Raw genomic sequence first — 19,312 nt, forward strand, 5'->3', positions numbered from 1 at the left:
TTTGGTTATGATAATCCGTACCACTATAAATTCTATGCAAGATTTAAACGTGAAAATGATTTACTAGATTCCTATATAAAATATCTAAATGTTAAATTTACAAACTACTTAAGAATATGTATCTTAGAAGAAAAATTACAAATTAAGGTGGAAAATTAGTAGTAAATCATTCACTTGACTCTCAAACTTATAAGTAAAAGATTTTAAATTCAATTCTGATTTGGTAAAATAAATTTAAACTACATTAAGATAGGTAATAATTGTTTAAAAAAAATATATATATATATATATATATATATATATATATATATAGAGAGAGAGAGAGAGAGAGAGAGAGAGAGAGAGAGAGAGAGAGTGGAGAGATAGGTCGTATAGGTGCTGTAGTGTACTCTCCACTATTAATTCGTCTGTGTCGCTATTATTATCTTTACTGAGACGAGACTGTTCTCCCTCACATGACTGCCCTGCACTGCCCTGCCCTGCTCTGCCCTGCAGGCCCCGTATTCATTACAAACAAATTAACCTTACCCCCTCCTCTCTCTCTCTCTCTCTCTCTCTCTGTCACTTTTACGGTTTCACCCCTCCATCTCTCCCTCCTCTCCCTCTCTCTCTCTACCCATCACTTACATTTTCAGTAGTGGTACTTTTTGTAAACCCATTCATCTACGCAAACCCTTACCTTTTCCCTCTCCTTTTCTCTCTCTTTTTACTCAGTATACCCACTCCTTCTGCCTTATACTGGCTCTCCCAACCATGGAAGCTTTCAGCTTGCTCAAGTACTGGCGAGGCGGTGGTGCTGTATATGGCACCCCCCTTCCTAATTGCCTCGACACTCCTGATTCTGCTAAAATGCGCACCCCCACCACCACTTCACCCACCACCACAATCCTCACCGCCGTCGCCCAAAATGACGACGAAGACACCGACGGCGACGACGGCCCTTTCTTCGACTTGGAGTTTGCCGTCCCTGACGAAGACGAAGCGGCCGCTGCCCAAACCTACCAGCCCTGTGGAAACGGAGATTGTACGGATGACAGCGACGAGGAGGCCCGACTAGAAGATGACGAGTCTGACGATTGTGAAGATGGAGAGGGGGAGTTCAACTTCACTGTCTCTTCTGGGTCGAGCCAGGACCGTACGGACGACCCGAATCTGACTCTCTCTCCCTCTGACGACTTGTTCTTCAAAGGGAAGCTTGTGCCCATCGAGCCGTCGTCGATTGAGTTCGACCCATCTGAAGAATCCAACTCCAAGCCCCAATTCGCCGGTTCATTGTTGAAATCGGCCACCAAGTTTCGTGTTTTCATGCTGGGTTTGAAGAAGTCGAAGTCGAATTCAAATGCGTCGGAAAAACCAGAGAAAACGGAGCCGCCGGCTGTGGAATCTGTTGCGGCGGTAGCGAAAGAAGCGCCTCAAAAAACCCAGGAAAAACCACTGGAAGAGGAACCGCCGCAAAAGCAGAAACAGCAGGGGAAGCTTTTCACGGTGAAATTCAAGGTGGAGGAGGTCCCCATTGTGTCTTTGTTTACAAGAGACAATAGCTCGAGAATCTCAACAGCTAAAAAGTCGCAGACGACCCAGGAGAAGCCGCCGCCGGTAAGCGCTTCTGAAGAATCGGCTTCTGAGGAAAAGCGCTTTTCCAAAGAGGTAATGCAAAAGTACTTGAAAATGGTTAAGCCGCTCTATGTTCGCGTTTCAAAGAGGTACGGCGAGAAGCTTAGACTGTCCGGGCAGCTCAGCTTGAACGGCTCGACAGCGGCGGCTTCAAATCCGGCGGCTGTGGCTGAGAAGACCCAACCGGAAGCAGAAGTGTCGGAGCCCCCTCCGGCGACGGCGAGCAATGCGAAGAGTGGTCAGAAACAGGGGAATATCCCGGCTGGGCTGAGAGTGGTCTGCAAGCACTTGGGGAAGAGCCGGTCGGCTTCTTCCGCCGTAGCCGCGGCTCCATCAGGCGCCGTGGTCGCGCAGAGGAGGGATGATTCGCTGCTTCAGCAGCAGGACGGAATCCAAAGCGCCATCCTGCATTGCAAGCGTTCCTTCAATGCCTCCCGAGGTACGTAATATTAATTTCCAATTATTTTATTTATCATTGTTTTTTTAAAATAATTTTGTGCAATTTAATTTTAATTTTTTGTCTTTATTTATTTCGGGTAAGATTCGGACACTAACCTGCTGTCTCGGTCAGTGAGCGATCCCTCGAACGAAAAAAAGTCAGTTGAGATGTCTCGCAAGTCGTCGGATCAAGGCAAAGGAGGTGTGCTTTAACGGCCGAGATCTTTTTCCGCATGCTTTTTTGGCGGGAAATGGGGGGAGTGGTCAAGTCAATGTTGCTGTTTGTTAATCATGCTCAAATCAAAGAAGGCCTAAAGGGACAGTGGCCAGGTTTTCTTGTTAATTATTGTAAATTGCTTTTAGAAAAAGCCAGAAAGATGGAGGAGTAGGAGGAGATGTCTGTAGAAACTAGTAGTTTTGTTCTTGCAAGTTCTATGAGCTTTAGCTTAATATTGTGTTAGTGATAATTAATCACAAAACCCAAGTCATTCTGTTAATATTGTAGCCTAATCTTTTAGTGATATGCATTATAATATTGTAGCCTAATCTTTTACCGCTTGTGATTTTTATGGGTATTGATAAACAGTTTTGAGTAATTTTACACTTACCACATGTGTAGATCGTTATTTATACTATGTTCTTCACTTATATAATAACATACAATGTAGGTTAAAGTATAAAAAAGTATCTCAACTATTGGGGTCACGATAGTTTCATACCTCATCTTTTAAAATTGATAATGTCTTATTGCATCTTACGAATTTATGATAATATCATAACTCTATCAATTTTTCTGTTAAGTGCTGAAGTGACATTGCAAGAGACCGGGATTATTTTTTATTAAAAAATGAATAAAATATTATTAAAAAATATTTAATATTTTTTAAATATTAAAATAATAAATAAAAGTTAAAAAAAAAAAAATATTTGAAAACCCAACCCCACCCGGCCCCCAGGAGGAGGAAGAACCGAAGTAGGAGGAAGAAGAGGAGGAAAAAAAAAAATTTGAAAACCCAACCCCACCCCCCCTAGGAGGAGGAAGAACCGAAGGAGGAAGAAGAGGAAAAAAAAAATTTGAAAACCCAACCCCACCCCCCCCCCCCCCCCCCCCCTAGGAGGAAGAACCGAAGGAGGAAGAGGAGGAAAAAAAAAAATTTAAGAGGAGAAAAAAAAAAAACCCAGAAGAAGGAAGGAGAAGAAGAAGGAGAGGGGAAAGGGATGCCGCACCCTAGGAAATTTTGTTGTTTTGTTTTTTTATTCTTAATTTTTTTAATATTTAATTATTAAAAATATATTTAATAATATCGTAAGATACGGTATGACATTGTCATAAATTCGTAAGATGTGGTATGATATTGTCAATTTTAAAAGATGAGATATGAAATTGTCGTGATTCGAATAATTAAGATAATTTTTACCCTATAATGTAATATTCGGCATTCGTCAGATGGGTGGAGTAGGAATCTCTCTGGTCTCTAGTAGGGCAAAAACTCAAAAACATAGAATAGAAAACAATATTTGGCACTAGTCTCTCTCTCCAATTAAGCACTTAATCTAGACGTCTTTGTTTGCCATGGGATTGCTTTTTGGTCCAAATGGTGTACGGGAATTCGTGAACGTTGTGGTGATGTTGAGGCAGCCAATAAATCAGTGTATTCTTGATGGGAAATAAGTTGGGGAGATTGAATTTGTCTCCTTTTGGCAGAGGTCGGACCCACAAAAGTGCTGCCTACATTATTTAATCTGCTTCTACCTCGTGCCTTTACGGCAAAGACTTTTTGTCGTTTTTGGCTAAATATCATATTCTTTGGGGACACCTTTTCTTTTATGAATTTCCTTTTGGGCCTATGCTTTTGTTTCAGTTTGGGCCCTATCCTACGCCCAAGTCAGATACTCTCTGCTTATAATAGAATTGTCTTTTTCTTTTTAACTTTTTTGAAAATGCCTTAAAATAAAAATTTATTGAAAAACTTACACTCACAATACACTCTCCACATAATCAAGTCGGTAATAGCCAATTTTTGTTTTTAGTACAACGATATATTATACACTAAGTTGATGTAAAGTTCAGCGAAGTCACATAATAAGCAATCTAATTTGATTACAAATTCGTTATTTACGAGATTCGAACCTAAGACCTCTCATTGACAAGTGAAGAGGAACACCCAGACCGTAATACTGAGTGGTACTTATTTTCCCAAAGAATTGGCTCAACAAAGATTAAATCATTGACACTATTAGACCATCTTCAATCTTTAGGTTAAAACCTAGAATTTTTAACTTAGAAAACTTAGGTTTTAACTTATGAACAATTTTTCTGCTTCAACCCTTTTGGTTAAATTTTCAGCACGAGATTATTAAATAATGAATTTAGGATATTTTTTTTCTTAAAGTAACTTTCTTAAAAAAAAAAAAAAAAAAAGTTATGTAGAATATTCTAATTTATTTTTATGAACATTTTAACCTAAAAATACTTAGATTCCGATAAATATTGAAAAAATCACTAAACTAAAGTCATGAAACTCGTGGCACATTATGAAAGAATATGAAACATATAAAATTTTTTTTTTAATTATTTTAATCGTTGGATTTAAATTTGGACCGTTAAATTTTTATTTTCTTTTTACGGTTGGTTTTTATCATATTAGATCTTAACCGTTGGATTCATTAAATTTATAAATATAAAACTTTAAAAAATACACATATATGGTGGGTCAGCCATTAAACAGGGGGAATTTTGGGCTAAATTTGTCCCAAAGATGAGTTTTGGGTTACAACTCCTATTTGACCTAAGGGTTGGAGCAAGTTGGGGTAGATTTAGAACCGTTGGGCACTAGATCCCTTCGGACTTGGAGAATGTGTGACGTTGGAAAAAAATGGTGTACTTTTGACACCCAATAAGTTTTTGATCTTTTGAGTACTGATTCTGTCCTAGTAGCGCATTATATGATTTTATTCGTTTAAGTTCCAAAAAGTGTTAAGGGGGCAATGGTGAATCCCACCGACAGGGGTATTGCAAAGGAAGGTATCTTTCGCCTACGAGGAAACAAATATCTTCTCCAAAAAGAGAAGGGGGGAGGTCTTGACGTTAGAACTTTTCAAGATGGATCTAAAGCTTTCAAGATGAAGATGGGCTAGATGCTCTTAAAATTTGAGTTTTACTTACTCTAAGAGTTAAAGTAGGTCTTAGTCCCAACCAATTCGTTTTCAATGTTTTGGAAAGAAAGAATGAAATCTCTCATTGAAAAGTCATTGGCCTCTTTCAAGCAACATCCTTGTTCGATGGCTTAATTTGTAATGATTATCTCCTCTCATATCCTCCAACAGGAAAATGACTTTTGATTTGTGAAGATAAAACCCAAAAGCAACCAAATAGAAAGCTAGGCTTCATAATTGCATAATTGCATGATTACATGTGTGAGGTTGGTGCTTGTTTGATCGAATTACTTGGTAGAAAGAGAATCAATGAGCTCAACTTGCAAGTCTCCATAAGAATGTACATCACATTCTAATGGAGACTTGCAAGTTGAGTTCATTGATTTGAATATGTGCAACATTGAGTGGAGCACCAATAACATGACTAGTTCGCACATATTCATATCCATGAAACCACATTTCTACTCTCTCTCTCTCTCCATTGTAACTCTACTGTAATAGTAATATTGTTCAACCCCGGTATTCGCCATAAGCCTCATGGGTAGGGCAGGAATTTACTTGTACATAAGATTAGACATTGCAAGCATGCCACTACTAGCTACCGTTAGTAGACGGGATTTGAGTGATGGAGAAAACGAGAAAAAGGGCCCATTCGGGCAACTGCCCAGATTTTATTATTATTGTTTTTTTTTTTTTTTTTTTTTTTTTTTTTTTTTTTTTTGTATTTTCTGAAAATTTTTATATTTTTTTATTATTGCCCATTTGGGCAAAAGTAGTGAAGGTGCAGTCGGGCAAAATAAATAAAAGCCCATCCGGGTAACGAAAGAATATTAGTCCATTCGGGCAAAAGGGAAAAGAGCCCATTCCGGCAAAAATAAAAAGGCTAATTGGGCAAACTGTGCATACATTATTTTTGTTCGTTCTTTAATTTTTTGACCGAAAGCAAGTAAATCTTTAAGAAAATTAATAAAAAAGGCTTACAAATTTTGAGTTTTAACAATAAAGACAAAATAAAGGGTAAGCGAATAGTACCATAATTGACCTTTTAGTGTAAAAATATAATTTTTCGTTAAAGTGAACAGTACTAGAAGCTTTTCGTTAAGATTCCCAAAATCTTTTGACATCAAAACCCACTTCTCGGGTTGGACAATTAAAACCATGGGGATCAAAGAAAAAGTAAATGAAAACCAAGAAATTAAATGCTAATACCTCTTGGTCTAGACCAAACGAACCCAATAGGATCCTCTCTGGATTCTCTTTGTGAGGATTTCGGGGATTCGTAAATCTTGTCTGTTCATCGTACATCATACGATCAAATCTTGTCAGGTACTATTTATGTTCAATTTTAAATAAAAAAATTTAAAATAATTTCTAACTGCACGATATACCATAAATGGACACGATTCATGTATTTTAGGATCCTCACAAAAAGAGTTCGCAGACAATCCAGATTCCAAACGAACACCCTCTTTTCCTCTTTTCGCAAATCAGGCAGTGTCCTAGGACACTCTCAGATTTTTCCAAGAGAAATTGCATAGAAAAAGGGATGAAAACTAAAAAATCTTTTCCTCTTTGTAAAATTGACTAGGAAAAAATCAATACCAATGCTCTCCTAAGTTCTTTTGAGAATCTGTGAGGTCTAAATGATATTAGCCACAAGATTATATTAATTTAAATCCAAAAGCTTGAAAGTGGAAAGTTTTAAGTACGATTTTTGTCAAAGACAAATTCGAACCACATTATTGCTAGCCGAATTCGAACCCCCCGAGCGTGGGTGTTTAGCCTATGATAGCCATGATCTCCGCCTTAGCCATCATCGATTTCGACAAGTCAGCTTACTGTCCTACAGCCAAATCCATTTTCATGGAACTTTTATTGGTTGGTGCCATGTTTAGCCCTTCATCAATAAATAGATTTTGTTCCTCTTTGGTGGTGGTAGGACGAGTTTGTTTTGAAAATGGGATTTGATATATTTTAACTTTAAACTTTTTGCATAGTTTCCTCAAAAGTTTTGTAGCTTACATTCACCTTTTCCCAAAGGGTAGTGCTAGAGAGAGCAAATTTACAAACTAATCACCAATATTAAATAAGCACGTTAATTAACACTTAAGTAATAATCCAATCATCTGTTGAAATATCACACATTGATCATGTCTATGAAAAAAGAAGAGTTTAAATATACAAACCCCAATTCAACTAACACCGGGATCTAACGGATTGTGCAAATGGTAATTACCAAATTGGGGACAATATCGGTGTTGTTGGAAGTTAGCCTTTGGCCCTAGTCTCTCTAATAATTCTACATCATCAACGTCCACATCATTTGATATACAAAATTTAGTTTAAAAATTTGATCTCCCTAGCATCATCATTTTGGAAATATTTGGCCATCTCGTCACCAAATTTGGTGCTTTCTACATGAAGTTTGGACAACTTCTCCTCTAGCTTGGCCTAGTCTCATTGTAGAGCCCTTCATCCGAATGATCATTAGTTGGCATTTCATAGATTGGCTCTATGTACTCATTGAAAATATTTTGATACTGAAAGACATTTATTAGCGTATCAATTTATTAGATATAATTTAGGCAAATTAGAACTTTGCTTAGTCCAAGATGCATGCAAACAGACTGCAACGAAATACTATATCCATTTGATAATATTCCTACGAAGATGCAAGATATCATCTCGTTTGATTAGAGCACTTCCACCCATGGAGGGCAAGATCAATAGATTACCCAAAACCCACAAACCTTGCTCCAGCGGTCAATAGATTGCCCATAACCTTACTAGCTAACTAGTTAATTATACATGCACAAATTTTCATTGAACATACTAACACATAAATGATCTGTCCATGCAGATATGATACGTGTTTCTTGCTATAACACACGATATATTTGATGGTTTTCCCATTTTTCAGGCAGTGAATCCTGCACATTTGTAAGTTTGTACAACTTGTTTTGGTCTCACCCATTATTCCAAGTTCGACTTTGCACATTCAAGGTCACTGCATGTCGTATGGTTAATTTGACTAGTACTAACTTTCATTGGCTATTAATCAAAGATTTGCATAAAACACTTTAAATGTGTTGAAAGTACTTTTTTTTATTATACCCGTCAAAGTACTTTTTTTTACCTTGCGAATGACTTTCGGGCTAAATGCTTTTAACTACAACAGCTACAAGTCTCTTGAAAGATTTGATACCATATTGATAGTGGTTGAACACAAGGTCCTGAAAGTTGATAGTATAAGGGTTATTTTTAAGTGAGAGTTGAAGTAGGGGCATAACTTCTAGATGATCATATACATCACAGGTGCACGTTTGACCCCACAATATATGTACACATGTGACAGTAGCATAGATATAGGAGTCAAACTTGTAAATAATTAGCCAAAATTACTCCACAATTTCCAGTTTATCCAAGACAGCATACAAGTCTTAAGGCCATCTTTAGTGGGCTCTACAAAGTTTGCCCTTTGACTATTCTCCACTGTCCACTAATAGGTAGTTCACGTGGGCCCCCCAAAATGCTTTACCAACTAAATATATGGTGTATTCAATTGCGATTTTAAAGAATTTTTTTATTTATGAATTTATAAATTTTAATAGAGTTTAAATGATATTTAGAAATCTTATGTAAAATTTTGAGTTAATTTCGTCAAATTCTCAAGGGAGAAGTGAGATTTGAGAGTTTTAACATTTTGAACTTTTTAAAATCCTTTAAAATCAATTTATAATTGAATACATTTGGAATGTTAAAAACTCACAAAAAAAATCCTAATTAAATAGCTCTAGACTTTTAGAAAATCATTAAAAATGCTGATAGACTTTAAAAGAATCATTAAAAATGCTAATTGAATACCCTAAATTTATGAAAAGAATTAAAATCTCTCACAATCCCAATTAAATACTCTCCTAAGATATAACCTTTTATTGACTAAAATACAGCCTCCTTGCTTAAGACAACTCAACACATTTTCGTGCAAAACAAATGGCCTAATATATATTTTCTTTAACATGTTTGGTTCGTATAATTAGACGAACATGTAAAGTAAAATTCTGGCATTAAGTATCGATTAACATAGAACTCTTTTGATGATTGGCAATGATCATGAAAATTGAAAAGGCTACAACTTCCATACAACGACTGCTCTTTTAGCAACCTCACTACAAAAAAAATGAGCACTGCACACAAAAAATTATATGTGCCTTTTGAGGCCAAAAAGCACCAACATTTGTGCTCATAGACCAATAGCAACAGTGCAGCAACTAAGTTTGTATATGTGCCCTCTATGGGCGTCACCATTACTTATAGCACACAATATGATGTTTTGTGCCCAAAGCTAAGCACAAATACAACCCTTATTGTGTCTTACCTCTAATAAAGGCTACTGAATGTATGGTGTAAGATGGGCACAATTGCTATTTTAAAGGCTTAGATTGCTGTATAAATGTTAAAGCAAGGGCACAACTTTAAAATTGTGCCACTATTATATTTTAATAAATACAATAAAACTCCAGCACAATTAAAAATTTGTGGCATAATTGGATATTTTTATTTAAACATGGAAATCATCAGGTTGCTCATAGAACCTAATTTCCACCTAAATTTAGAAACTTACAAATCATCCATTACAAACTAAACATAAATCAACATTAGCACTAAAATAGTGAAGTTAATATATTACATAACCCATGTTCTCGGCTAAGACCGATTCATGCAACCTAACAATACAACCCATCCAAATGTTAAACCAAAAAATACATGTTATCCTATGCTGGACATACCCGGGATTCTCTATATACAACAAAATATAACATATCCAAGCTTGTATCCCCAAGTCAAACGTACTAATGGTTAAACTAGCAATACATAAACAAAATACACATCTACAAGGGCTGCTTGATGACAACTAACCAGTATTCTCACTTTGGCAGTCCTCATGCATCATAGCACTAGAAATTGGAGGTCCACACTGCACATTCTTGTCATTTCCACCTTCGAAACGCGTTGAAATCTGAGCGTGTGAGCTTCCACACCCTTGCTGCTGAGTTAGGGATTCATTAATACAACTATGCCTCAGCCCAATTCTATTTTTTTTCATTTGGCCTAAAATAGAAAGAACCAAAAACTTCAAGTTAAAAAATTAGAGAAATAAATCTGCAATTTTAGAGAGACAAAGTGAGGAGAGAGAAATAGGCGGAGGACCTTGGGCGAGGAGTCCATTGACGGCTTCGTTGGGGAGGACCTGAGCGCAGTTTTTCACAATCTCCTTTAAGCTTTGCACCAAAAATTAAAAGCAACATATCATGATTGAAGAACACAGCAGCTGAAGAGCACTGCCGCAGTTCCATCAAGTAACACGACCAGTACAGCAAAGCAAGAGGGAAATATGGAGTCCTCACCTCAGGCTCGTGTGAAGAAACAGAGCTGGAGGACGCCGCCGCAGTTCGAGGTGGAGCTGGACGGGTTCAACTGCTCTAAGACTCTTGTGTCTTGTTTAGTACAGCAAGTTAAGGTAGGTGGAAAAAGGATAAGAATGGCGACGGAGGCGAGAGAAGGGAGTCGGCAGCGAGATGAGGATAGGACGGAGGCGAGACCGTTTGTGTCGTGTCACCGAGAGAAACGATCGGCTTCATCACCAGCTCGGGCCTCATCACCCATCGACGCCACTGCTACTTCTCTCTTCGCCGTCCCGCACGCCGCTCTCATACCTGCAAAACACACAAAACCCGAACAAAATCATATGTTTCTTAGATCTGAATTGAAGAAACTTGGCTATGAATTTGTAGAAACTAACTTGAGGATCGGAAAGATGATGGGAAGAGGATTATGAAGGTATAATTTGACGGTCTGTGGTGACAAGTGGAAGGCGGCGCTGTTGCCTGAAATATATGGACAGGAAGGATACGGGAAGGAGAGTGAAGGGGAAGGAAGAGACAGGATGAAGGGATGAGAGAGAAGACTAATAACCTTTTTTCATCTTCAAGTTTTTCATATTTTTTTCACTGTTATTTTGCACAATTATTTTTATACGTGCCGTTTGAAATCTAAAAAGTACTAGTCATAGTGCCCGCGTGTTGCTGCGGGTGTTATAAGTGTATAAAACATGTAAAAAGTAGGACATTAAACTATAAAATAAGGAGCAAAATTAGTGTCTTCAATATCTAAGTCTCTGCCAAAATGATCTTGGATCTTCAGCTCATGCTGTAAACCTGGGTACTAAAACAATGTAAATTATTGAAAAAATGACAATAAATAATGTCACCTGAATTTCATCTAGGTTTGATCTAGATTTGAACTACATGTTGATGATCTGAATGAAAGAAGGTAATAGTAACAGTAGAAATTTGTTTGAATTTCTGATGTCATGTGTCAGTGGGTTTTAATTTTTTAGACCACTATGCCTATTATATTTGTAGTAAGGAATGAACATTCACATATAACAAAAGGTTCAGGTTTTATCAAGACATTTCAACACAGTTAACTATCTATGCAGAGCTTTTAAATTAGTTTCCAAAAAGAAAAGTAACGCCTCGTTTCGAATTTTATTATCAAAATCTTACCCTCAAGCAATTTTATAGTGATCCCCTGCAAAAGAAATCGGCAAACAAAGAAAAAGGAACAAACGATGAGCAATAAAACTCACAGACCATAATACACAAAATTCCCTATAACGTAAATTGATAAAGCATTTTACCCAATCCAATTGAATTCCTGATCACAACACATTAGACAAACTAATAAACCATTTTATCAAAATAACCATTTAATTTTAAACACTTAAAACCAAAGAGAACCAAACGCGCATATTTGGAAAAAAATGGAGTGTTTTGAGTATCTAAACCTCACCCTCATCACTTATAAAATGTAGTGGTCCCAAATGGAAAGAGAACTTGCAAAACGGCGTCCCAGCACAAACACAGCATATTAAACAAACATATGAAGACAAAAAAAGTTTTAAAAACCGACAATGAACGATAAAATTCAGAAATCCCAGGACACAAAATCGCAAATGACATAAAAATTAGTAATAAAAGTTATGAAAAAACAGACACCACTTGACATCAAATGGCTTGACGCCAATGACAACCCCAAAGGCAAGCAAAATCCCAAACCAGTCAAGAAAAAATTAAGAGTCCATTCCTCTGTCATATTCTTTTCCCCTGTTTTGCTACCCCTAATCCCAAATGTGTCTTCAATGCTCTTTGTCCCGTTTTTCTCTCACCCTAATATCTCACCTGCAAAATCTTAACGCTACTACTTTCCCCCACCAGCAAACCCTCAACACCCTGTAATGCTATGTTCTTCCAAATCTATAACAAAAAAATGCACACATAAACACGATAGAAATTTGCGAAAACCCACAACACAACCTAACTAAAAATCTCACGGACCAAAAGTTTCACCCAAAAGAACCCCCCCCCTCCCCATCTCTCTTATCAAATGAATACTCCAAAAGCAATTCAATGCTTGATAACAACCCATTTAAAATTGAACCCAAAAAAAAAAATTAAAACCTTCTGAGATTTAAAATTGAACAAAACACAATCCATACATTATAACAAAAACTGCACGCTTAAACATGCTAGAAATTCACCAATACCCACAGCACTGACCAAGATCCACAAAATCAGCCAAAAGATACAAAATAGGGGAAAAAAGCTAAATCTGGAAAAGGAATAAAAAGAAGGGGGCTGCAAATCGAAGAAGCGGAAAAGAAAAGGAAAAAGGGCGTTAAGGGAGTAGCCAAACAACTTCGAAAGCAATTCAAGAGTTGATAACAACACATTTAAATTGAACCCAAGAAGCTTCTACCATTTAAAATTCAACAAAACACAATCTATACAGTCGGAAAAAAAAATACAGTACCAGATGCGAGATTAGAAGAACTCACCAAAAACAAAAAACGATTCCATCCAACAAAAGATTCAGGAAAAAGAATAAAAATGATATACCTTGTTGATAAAGAGCTTGGAAAGCCGCAGATAAAAACTGGAAAATTCGAGCAACAACTTTTGCTGCAACTAAAAATCAAAGCAGATCAGAAAAGTATACCCAAAGCTTGAAAAAAATTAAATCACACACAATCAGAAAAATAGAAAATTCACCAGTAAACATTTGATCGTATCCTTAACTTTTTCTGAAATTAAAAATAAAAACACATCAGAAAACCACACACAAACCACGAAAAAAAAAGTATTAAAATCCCATGTGGCAAGAAAACCAAATAACTCACCAAAGAACTTTAGATCGCATATCACACAATGTTATTGTTAACATCCTCTTCGGTTCTATAAAATCAGAAAGAAAATTTGCACAGAAAACCCATTTTGATATTCATATTTAATTATAAACTCACATCATGTGGCATTTTTCAGATGCAGGAAAAAAGAAGACCAAATGAATTCCCACGAATGTAACTCTTAAAAAATAAAAAATAAAAAAAATAATAATTCTACAACAAAACCCAAAAGCAAGCAACCAAAGTTTCTCACCTTAAGCACAAATGTCTTCCAAAGCTGCAGACAAAAGTTCCAGAAAAATAAAAACCTGAATCCCCTGAAATTCAAAAGAAAACATGATTATACACCCACATGCAAAACCCGATGGCACAAAAAAAAAAAAAAAAAAAAAAAAAAAAAAAAAAAAAAAAAAAAAAAAAAACCAAAAATGAGAAGAGAAACAATTTCAACAGAAAATCCATTTACAAATCGAAAATCCATTTGTCAAGACCCACAACACAACCTAACTAAAAAGCTCACGGATTAAAAGTTTCTCCCCAAAAACCCCATCTCTGTATTCAAACGAAAACTCCGAAAGCAACAACCCATTTAAAATTGAACCCAAAAAAAATTAAAAGCTTCTAACATCTAAAATTGACCAGAACACAATCCATACAGTTGCATAAAAAAGTTGCAGATGCAAGATTAGACGAACTCACCACAAAACTATCCACTTTGAGACCAACAGAGGCGAAGAGAGGAGAGAGCAGACGGCTACGAAAGAAGAGAAGCAAAAGAAATGGGAAAAAAAATGGACCAAAAGCAGTGAAAAGGAATCACTGTACAAAACAGGAAAGAAAAGGAACCGGACAAAAATGTTTTAGTATATATGATTTCCGCGAAAGAAAGCACGTTATCACAGGAAACAGAGGATTGGAAGAAAGAACAGCCAAAACGAAAAGAGCAAAAGCCGAAATCAAGAAAAGCAACGAAGGAACAAAACCCTAACTCAAGATGACTCTCGAAGTCGAGAGAATAAGTTGAGCGCCTCGTGGAAAACAGGGACACAAACGGAAAGAAAACAAAGAAGCGAGGGCAGTTCCGTCCGGACACTGGTCATCCACAGTACCCAACCCCTACGGGTTTTAGTATATATGATATAGGGCAAATAATTCGAAATGTACATTTGAGGGTGGTATTCTTATTTTATTTAAAACAAAGGGCACGAAAATATTATTGTGTCAATTTGAAATTAATAAACAATCTTACTATTGTGGAATAGGAAAAAGTAAATATGTAGAGGGCACAAAAACCATATTTTTTATTTAAATATATTAAATTAGAGGGCACGAAAACTGCTATTGTGTCTTTGTAAATTAATATTAAATTTTCATTTCTGATATTAAAAGGACACATGAAAATTGGATGGACATTTGGGCACAAAAGTCTCGATTTTCGTGCCCAATAATGTGTTTGTGTCAACTTTTTTTACATTTGGGCACAATACTTGGTGCCCTTTATAAAATGTGCACTGTTCCACCCTTTTAGTGTTCAAAGGGACACAAACTCCTCATCCATGTCCTCAATTTTGTATCCATAGCCCATTTTTCTTGTAGTGCCTGTGTTTCTATATTACTATCAGATATAATCAATAAATTACAACAGTATAACTTACTCATGTGTAAGATTAATCTGATCCAATTTTCAACAGATCGAAAAAAATGAATCCTAATCATTACAGACGAACCCTCCGTTTGCAATCGTCTCGTTGAATCTCCCCGCTTGAAAAATTGTACCTCACGGTACAATTCAATTCAACCACTACATTTTTCTTGACCATAACGACTTTCACCTTACCCTGAATTCTCGTATAAGTCGTCATGGTCAGTTCCCCTGAAGCCACCTCCCTCATGAGCCCCGGTACGCCCAAGATCTTCCCGGGAACAATATCCACCGTAACATTCATCCTCGACGTCCGCCTCGCCTTTGCCACTCCCGCTGGAGTCCTCCCTTCGCCGACCTCCGTCCCGCTGTAGTAAACCAAAGTGGTGGCATTGCTATACTTGAAAGATGCCACGTTAGGATTTTTGACGGAGACATCCGCTAGGAGTGTTATGTTAGTATCCGTCCGTAGGGTTCCATTGGCAAACTCCAGCCGTTGGACTGTGACCTCGTTCATCTTGATCTTCGGATCCTTTACATGAAACACGGTGAATCCGAGGACTATGGCTGTTACAGCTATGATTAAGAACACGGCAGAGACACAGCCGCAACAGTGCACGTATTTTCTTTGCCGGAGCTTTATGTGCAAAGAGGCGACTTCCTCTTCATCACTGCGGAGATAGTGTGAGTTGGCTGGGGCAAAAGGCTTGACTTGTTCGTTAGGAGAGGCCATGGTGATGAAAACAGATGCAAAAGTGGTGGCCGGAGTTATATAATTGGTAATGGGAAAGGCTGATGAGTTTCATGGAAACTTTGATTTTATTCTTGTTGGTGTCGTTGATGGTGAAGTGTTGGAAAATTTTAAGAGTCTTGGACGCGGTTGCCCAAGTTGTACGGCTTGACTTTTGACTTTTGATTTGTTTTTATTTTTGAAAGAATTGTGCTTTATTTGGAAATGGCTTGCAGAAGCTTCTCTGAATGACGAATCAATTGTGGTTCAAATGTCAATTCAAAGGATAATGCTAGGTGGAATTATCAAGTTAATTAATATTAAAATAATAATTTAATTATTATTTTTAAAATAGTAATAATTTAATTGTCGATATTTACATTATTTAGTTTATAAAATTTAATCTATAAAATTAAAATAATTTGTTTCAGAATAGATCTAATTTCTAACTAAATTTTGTAAACTAAATAAGATGAATATTAACGATTGAATTATTACTTAACTATTAATTAATGTATTTATTTATTTTATTAATAATATATTATTTAATTTACAAATTTAATTTAAAAATTTATTTTCTCTAACGTCATTCTTTGTTCAATTGTAAAAAGAAAAAGCTTATATTTAGAATTTATGGGGTGACTGATGGTGATGGTCAAAAAGTCAGGCTTAAACGTTTCGTAGAAAAGTAATCGGAATGCTTTGTGAATGAACAGAGTCAAAAGTGTGCAGTTATTGATGTGACAACGGGGCTTGGGTGGTTGACTGGAATTTACAAATGGGTAATGCTTGTGTTCCTTCCATTGAAGAATTTACTTTTCTTTTTTTCAATTTATGATTAATGTCTTTTTACTATATAGATATCATAATTAGAATCATTCATTTTCTTTATCATTATCTAAGATCATAACTGTGGAGTAAAAAATAATCAATAAAATTATGGAGGCGACACGTGTACTTTTCGGTGAAAATGAATAATATTACCATCGAGGCACATCGGAATTTTTACGCGTAGACAGCAGACAATCATGGCACAATCAAGGTAAAAAATGATCAAAATAGGTATTTATTCAAAACCTATTTCATCAAATCCTCCCCACAAGGTAACCTTCAATTATTCATTCAAAATATGATTAATTACCTAAATTAATTGATTAATTTCCTAATTGATTGCAAGATATTATTTTGACATAATATCTTGCAATTACACCCAAAAACCATCATATGTGGCTGGTTCCAATCTCTCCAAAAGGGGTCGGCCACACCCCTATAAATACCACATTATTTCTCCAAAAACCTAAGTTCAACTCTCTTGCTAAATTCTCCAAATTTTTCTAAACACTTTTCCCTCAAATTTTAACTTTGACATCGGAGATTCTGCGGCCCCCATTCATCGTGGGCGCATAAGGCTCTTGGCCTTAACCTAATGTGCTAATTGTTTTCTAGGTGCAATTTTATCCAAGAAGAAAAATGCGGAAATTTGCATCCACAAATTGGTGCTTTCATTGAGAGTTTGATTCACACGAAGAAGGCTCTCACATTCAAAGTTTCTTATTTTTTGTTCATTTGTAGATTTTTCGTATGTTCTTATTCTTAGAATTCTTTTATAAAATTCTTTGAATAAACTTAAAAGAAAAGTGCAATGACTAGAAATTCAGAAACCACGATGAACGGAACTTCCTACGACGTAGTCTTGCCACGACGATCCATAAGGCTTAATACGATGGCAAGAGGAACAACTTTTCCATCAAGGCGTACCACCACCATGGCAGCCATGGGGACTACTGTGGCAGTGGGGAGTGGGCCAACTCTATGGCAGCAATTCCATGGTGAGCAACGAAGCAACCACCAGCCCAGGCCCAGGCCACTTTCCAGCAGCGAAGGCCCAAGCCTCGTCTACTTGGCACATAGCCCAATCTGCAAGGCAGTTGAGCCAGGCCCAACGCGAGCAGGCCTGAGCCATTACCCTAGCAGCGCATGCCTAAGCCTCGTCCATTTGGCACACGGCCTAATTTGTAGCCCACGCTGCAAGGTAGCCTAGCCCAGCCCAGTGCGAGCCGGCCCGAGCCACAACCTCAACAACATAAGCCCAAACAACTACGTCAGGAACAGCAGCTTAGTGCTCGCGGGCCCAAGGCTAACGCGAGCCTAGTAAGCTCCCGAGCAAAGCCCAAACCCAGCTTTTACACACACCGCATGAAGGGAAATGCATGCCAGCTGCCTGACCTGCTTCGGCGGTCCAATCTGAGGCCCAACCAATTCTTGTGGTCCACCAAGCAATCCCAACTGGTCCAAGACCAGCTCAACCGTTTCGGTTTTAGATTTCTGGACCGACGATTGAACCGAGGGTATTTTCACCCCATTTCTCCTCAAATTTGACATCCTAACTCAAATCTCGCGCCAGAATTCATTACACTTCCACTACTCAAGGAAATGTATATCGTTTAAGCTCTTCCACCCTAAAACGGAAAATAACAATTGTTTCGACAAGTCATAGAGTTGACAAGCGTCCTCACGCAACAGACTACCTTAGTGTATGAGCTCTTGTAGCATGCCCTAGACGAGGTGTCCTGAAGTAGGACAAGGGCAGACAGCGAACCTCTCTAGCAGCGTCCCAACAAGTATCCACTCGACCAGTTATGAATCGAATGTTCTGGTTGTGTACACTACCAACTGAGCCCCCAAGATAGCGTATACTCTCGTCTTAGTGCGCGGAGGAGCCCGCACTATCAGTTAAGCCCACGGACGAGCATACATTCATTGTTGGGGCCACACTCCGATAATCCGCAATAAGAAACCTTTCAGGCAAAGTGTTCATTCGCGGCTAGGCTCGCAAAAAGCATTATTCACCTCACATCAAAGTAGGCAACACAACGGACGGAAAGAAACAGTTACTCAATCCGACTCAAGTTCAATCGACAGTCTGTGAGTAATTTGCTCGCCTGCTAAGAAAGTACCACATGCACCACAGTAGTGACAAAGACGAGCCAAACGTATAGAAAAACAGCCTAGACCAACATGTCACGACTGGGGACAGCCGAGAGCTCTACTACATTGACAAAGGTAAATTCAGGAAGAAGTATAAAGGCTCAAGACCGAGTGATTGCGTGATTTTTAACGCAACGAGGTCATTGTGAAGCATTACGACGGGACATGACCAACATAAGTGGGTTACCTTTCATTGACATGATCGGGCATACGAGTACTAGAATGACACACCAGCCCAATTACCAAGAACCGGGGGCGAGCCTTGTTCGCAACACTCCAGATGATTCAATAGTGAAGTAGCACATCACCAGTAGCCAAGCATCACAGACCCAATAGTCCAAATTCTCTAGTTGCACACAACCTGGCCCAAGCCTGCCCAACTCTGCGCTCATAACTGTGCCTACCTACTTCATGGTTCTCGACAGCCTTTGATCCGTCACTATGGCTCCTAACTATGTCTACCTGTTCCACGGCTCCTGGCAGCTATTGATCTATC

The 19,312-nt window shown here is 37.7% G+C and overlaps 2 protein-coding genes and 1 long non-coding RNA gene across 4 annotated transcripts; 2 read left to right on the plus strand and 1 right to left on the minus strand.

Annotated features, from left to right (window-relative positions):
* The first annotated feature begins 434 nt into the window (after window positions 1-434).
* MAKR2 (membrane-associated kinase regulator) lies at window positions 435-2,648 on the plus strand. 2 transcript variants are annotated; one of them, XM_088695739.1, is made up of 2 exons: window positions 435-2,053; window positions 2,186-2,648. In XM_088695739.1, exons 1-2 carry the CDS (start codon window positions 754-756, stop codon window positions 2,263-2,265), a joined length of 1,380 nt encoding a protein of 459 aa, XP_088551865.1. In that variant the 5' UTR covers window positions 435-753; the 3' UTR covers window positions 2,266-2,648. The 2 variants fall into 2 exon arrangements, with proteins under 2 accessions (XP_088551865.1, XP_068306846.2); XM_068450745.2 differs by having other exon boundaries at window positions 561-2,053; window positions 2,156-2,648.
* A 6,607-nt stretch (window positions 2,649-9,255) lies between these two features.
* LOC137711645 (late embryogenesis abundant protein At1g64065) lies at window positions 9,256-15,921 on the minus strand. Its single transcript, XM_088695740.1, has 2 exons — window positions 15,056-15,921; window positions 9,256-9,373 (listed from the first exon to the last, which is right to left on the minus strand). Exon 1 carries the CDS (start codon window positions 15,829-15,831, stop codon window positions 15,172-15,174), a length of 660 nt encoding a protein of 219 aa, XP_088551866.1. The 5' UTR covers window positions 15,832-15,921; the 3' UTR covers window positions 9,256-9,373; window positions 15,056-15,171.
* LOC148696257 (uncharacterized) lies at window positions 12,037-13,064 on the plus strand. Its single transcript, XR_015963578.1, has 2 exons — window positions 12,037-12,168; window positions 12,945-13,064. It is a non-coding gene; the product is annotated as an uncharacterized LOC148696257 (long non-coding RNA).
* Window positions 15,922-19,312: the final 3,391 nt, after the last annotated feature.

Source organism: Pyrus communis, chromosome 6 (assembly GCF_041283825.1).
Source record: "Pyrus communis isolate YQ-2024b chromosome 6, ASM4128382v1, whole genome shotgun sequence".
Taxonomy (NCBI): domain Eukaryota; kingdom Viridiplantae; phylum Streptophyta; class Magnoliopsida; order Rosales; family Rosaceae; genus Pyrus; species Pyrus communis.

Coding starts and splice junctions, on each gene's coding strand:
- LOC137711645 (XM_088695740.1), bottom strand. CDS start 15,831: ATGGCCTCTCCTAACGAACAAGTCAAGCCTTTTGCCCCAGCCAACTCA.
- MAKR2 (XM_068450745.2), top strand. CDS start 754: ATGGAAGCTTTCAGCTTGCTCAAGTACTGGCGAGGCGGTGGTGCTGTA. Junction 2,054..2,155: donor TTCCTTCAATGCCTCCCGAG/GTACGTAATATT, acceptor ATTTCGGGTAAG/ATTCGGACACTAACCTGCTG.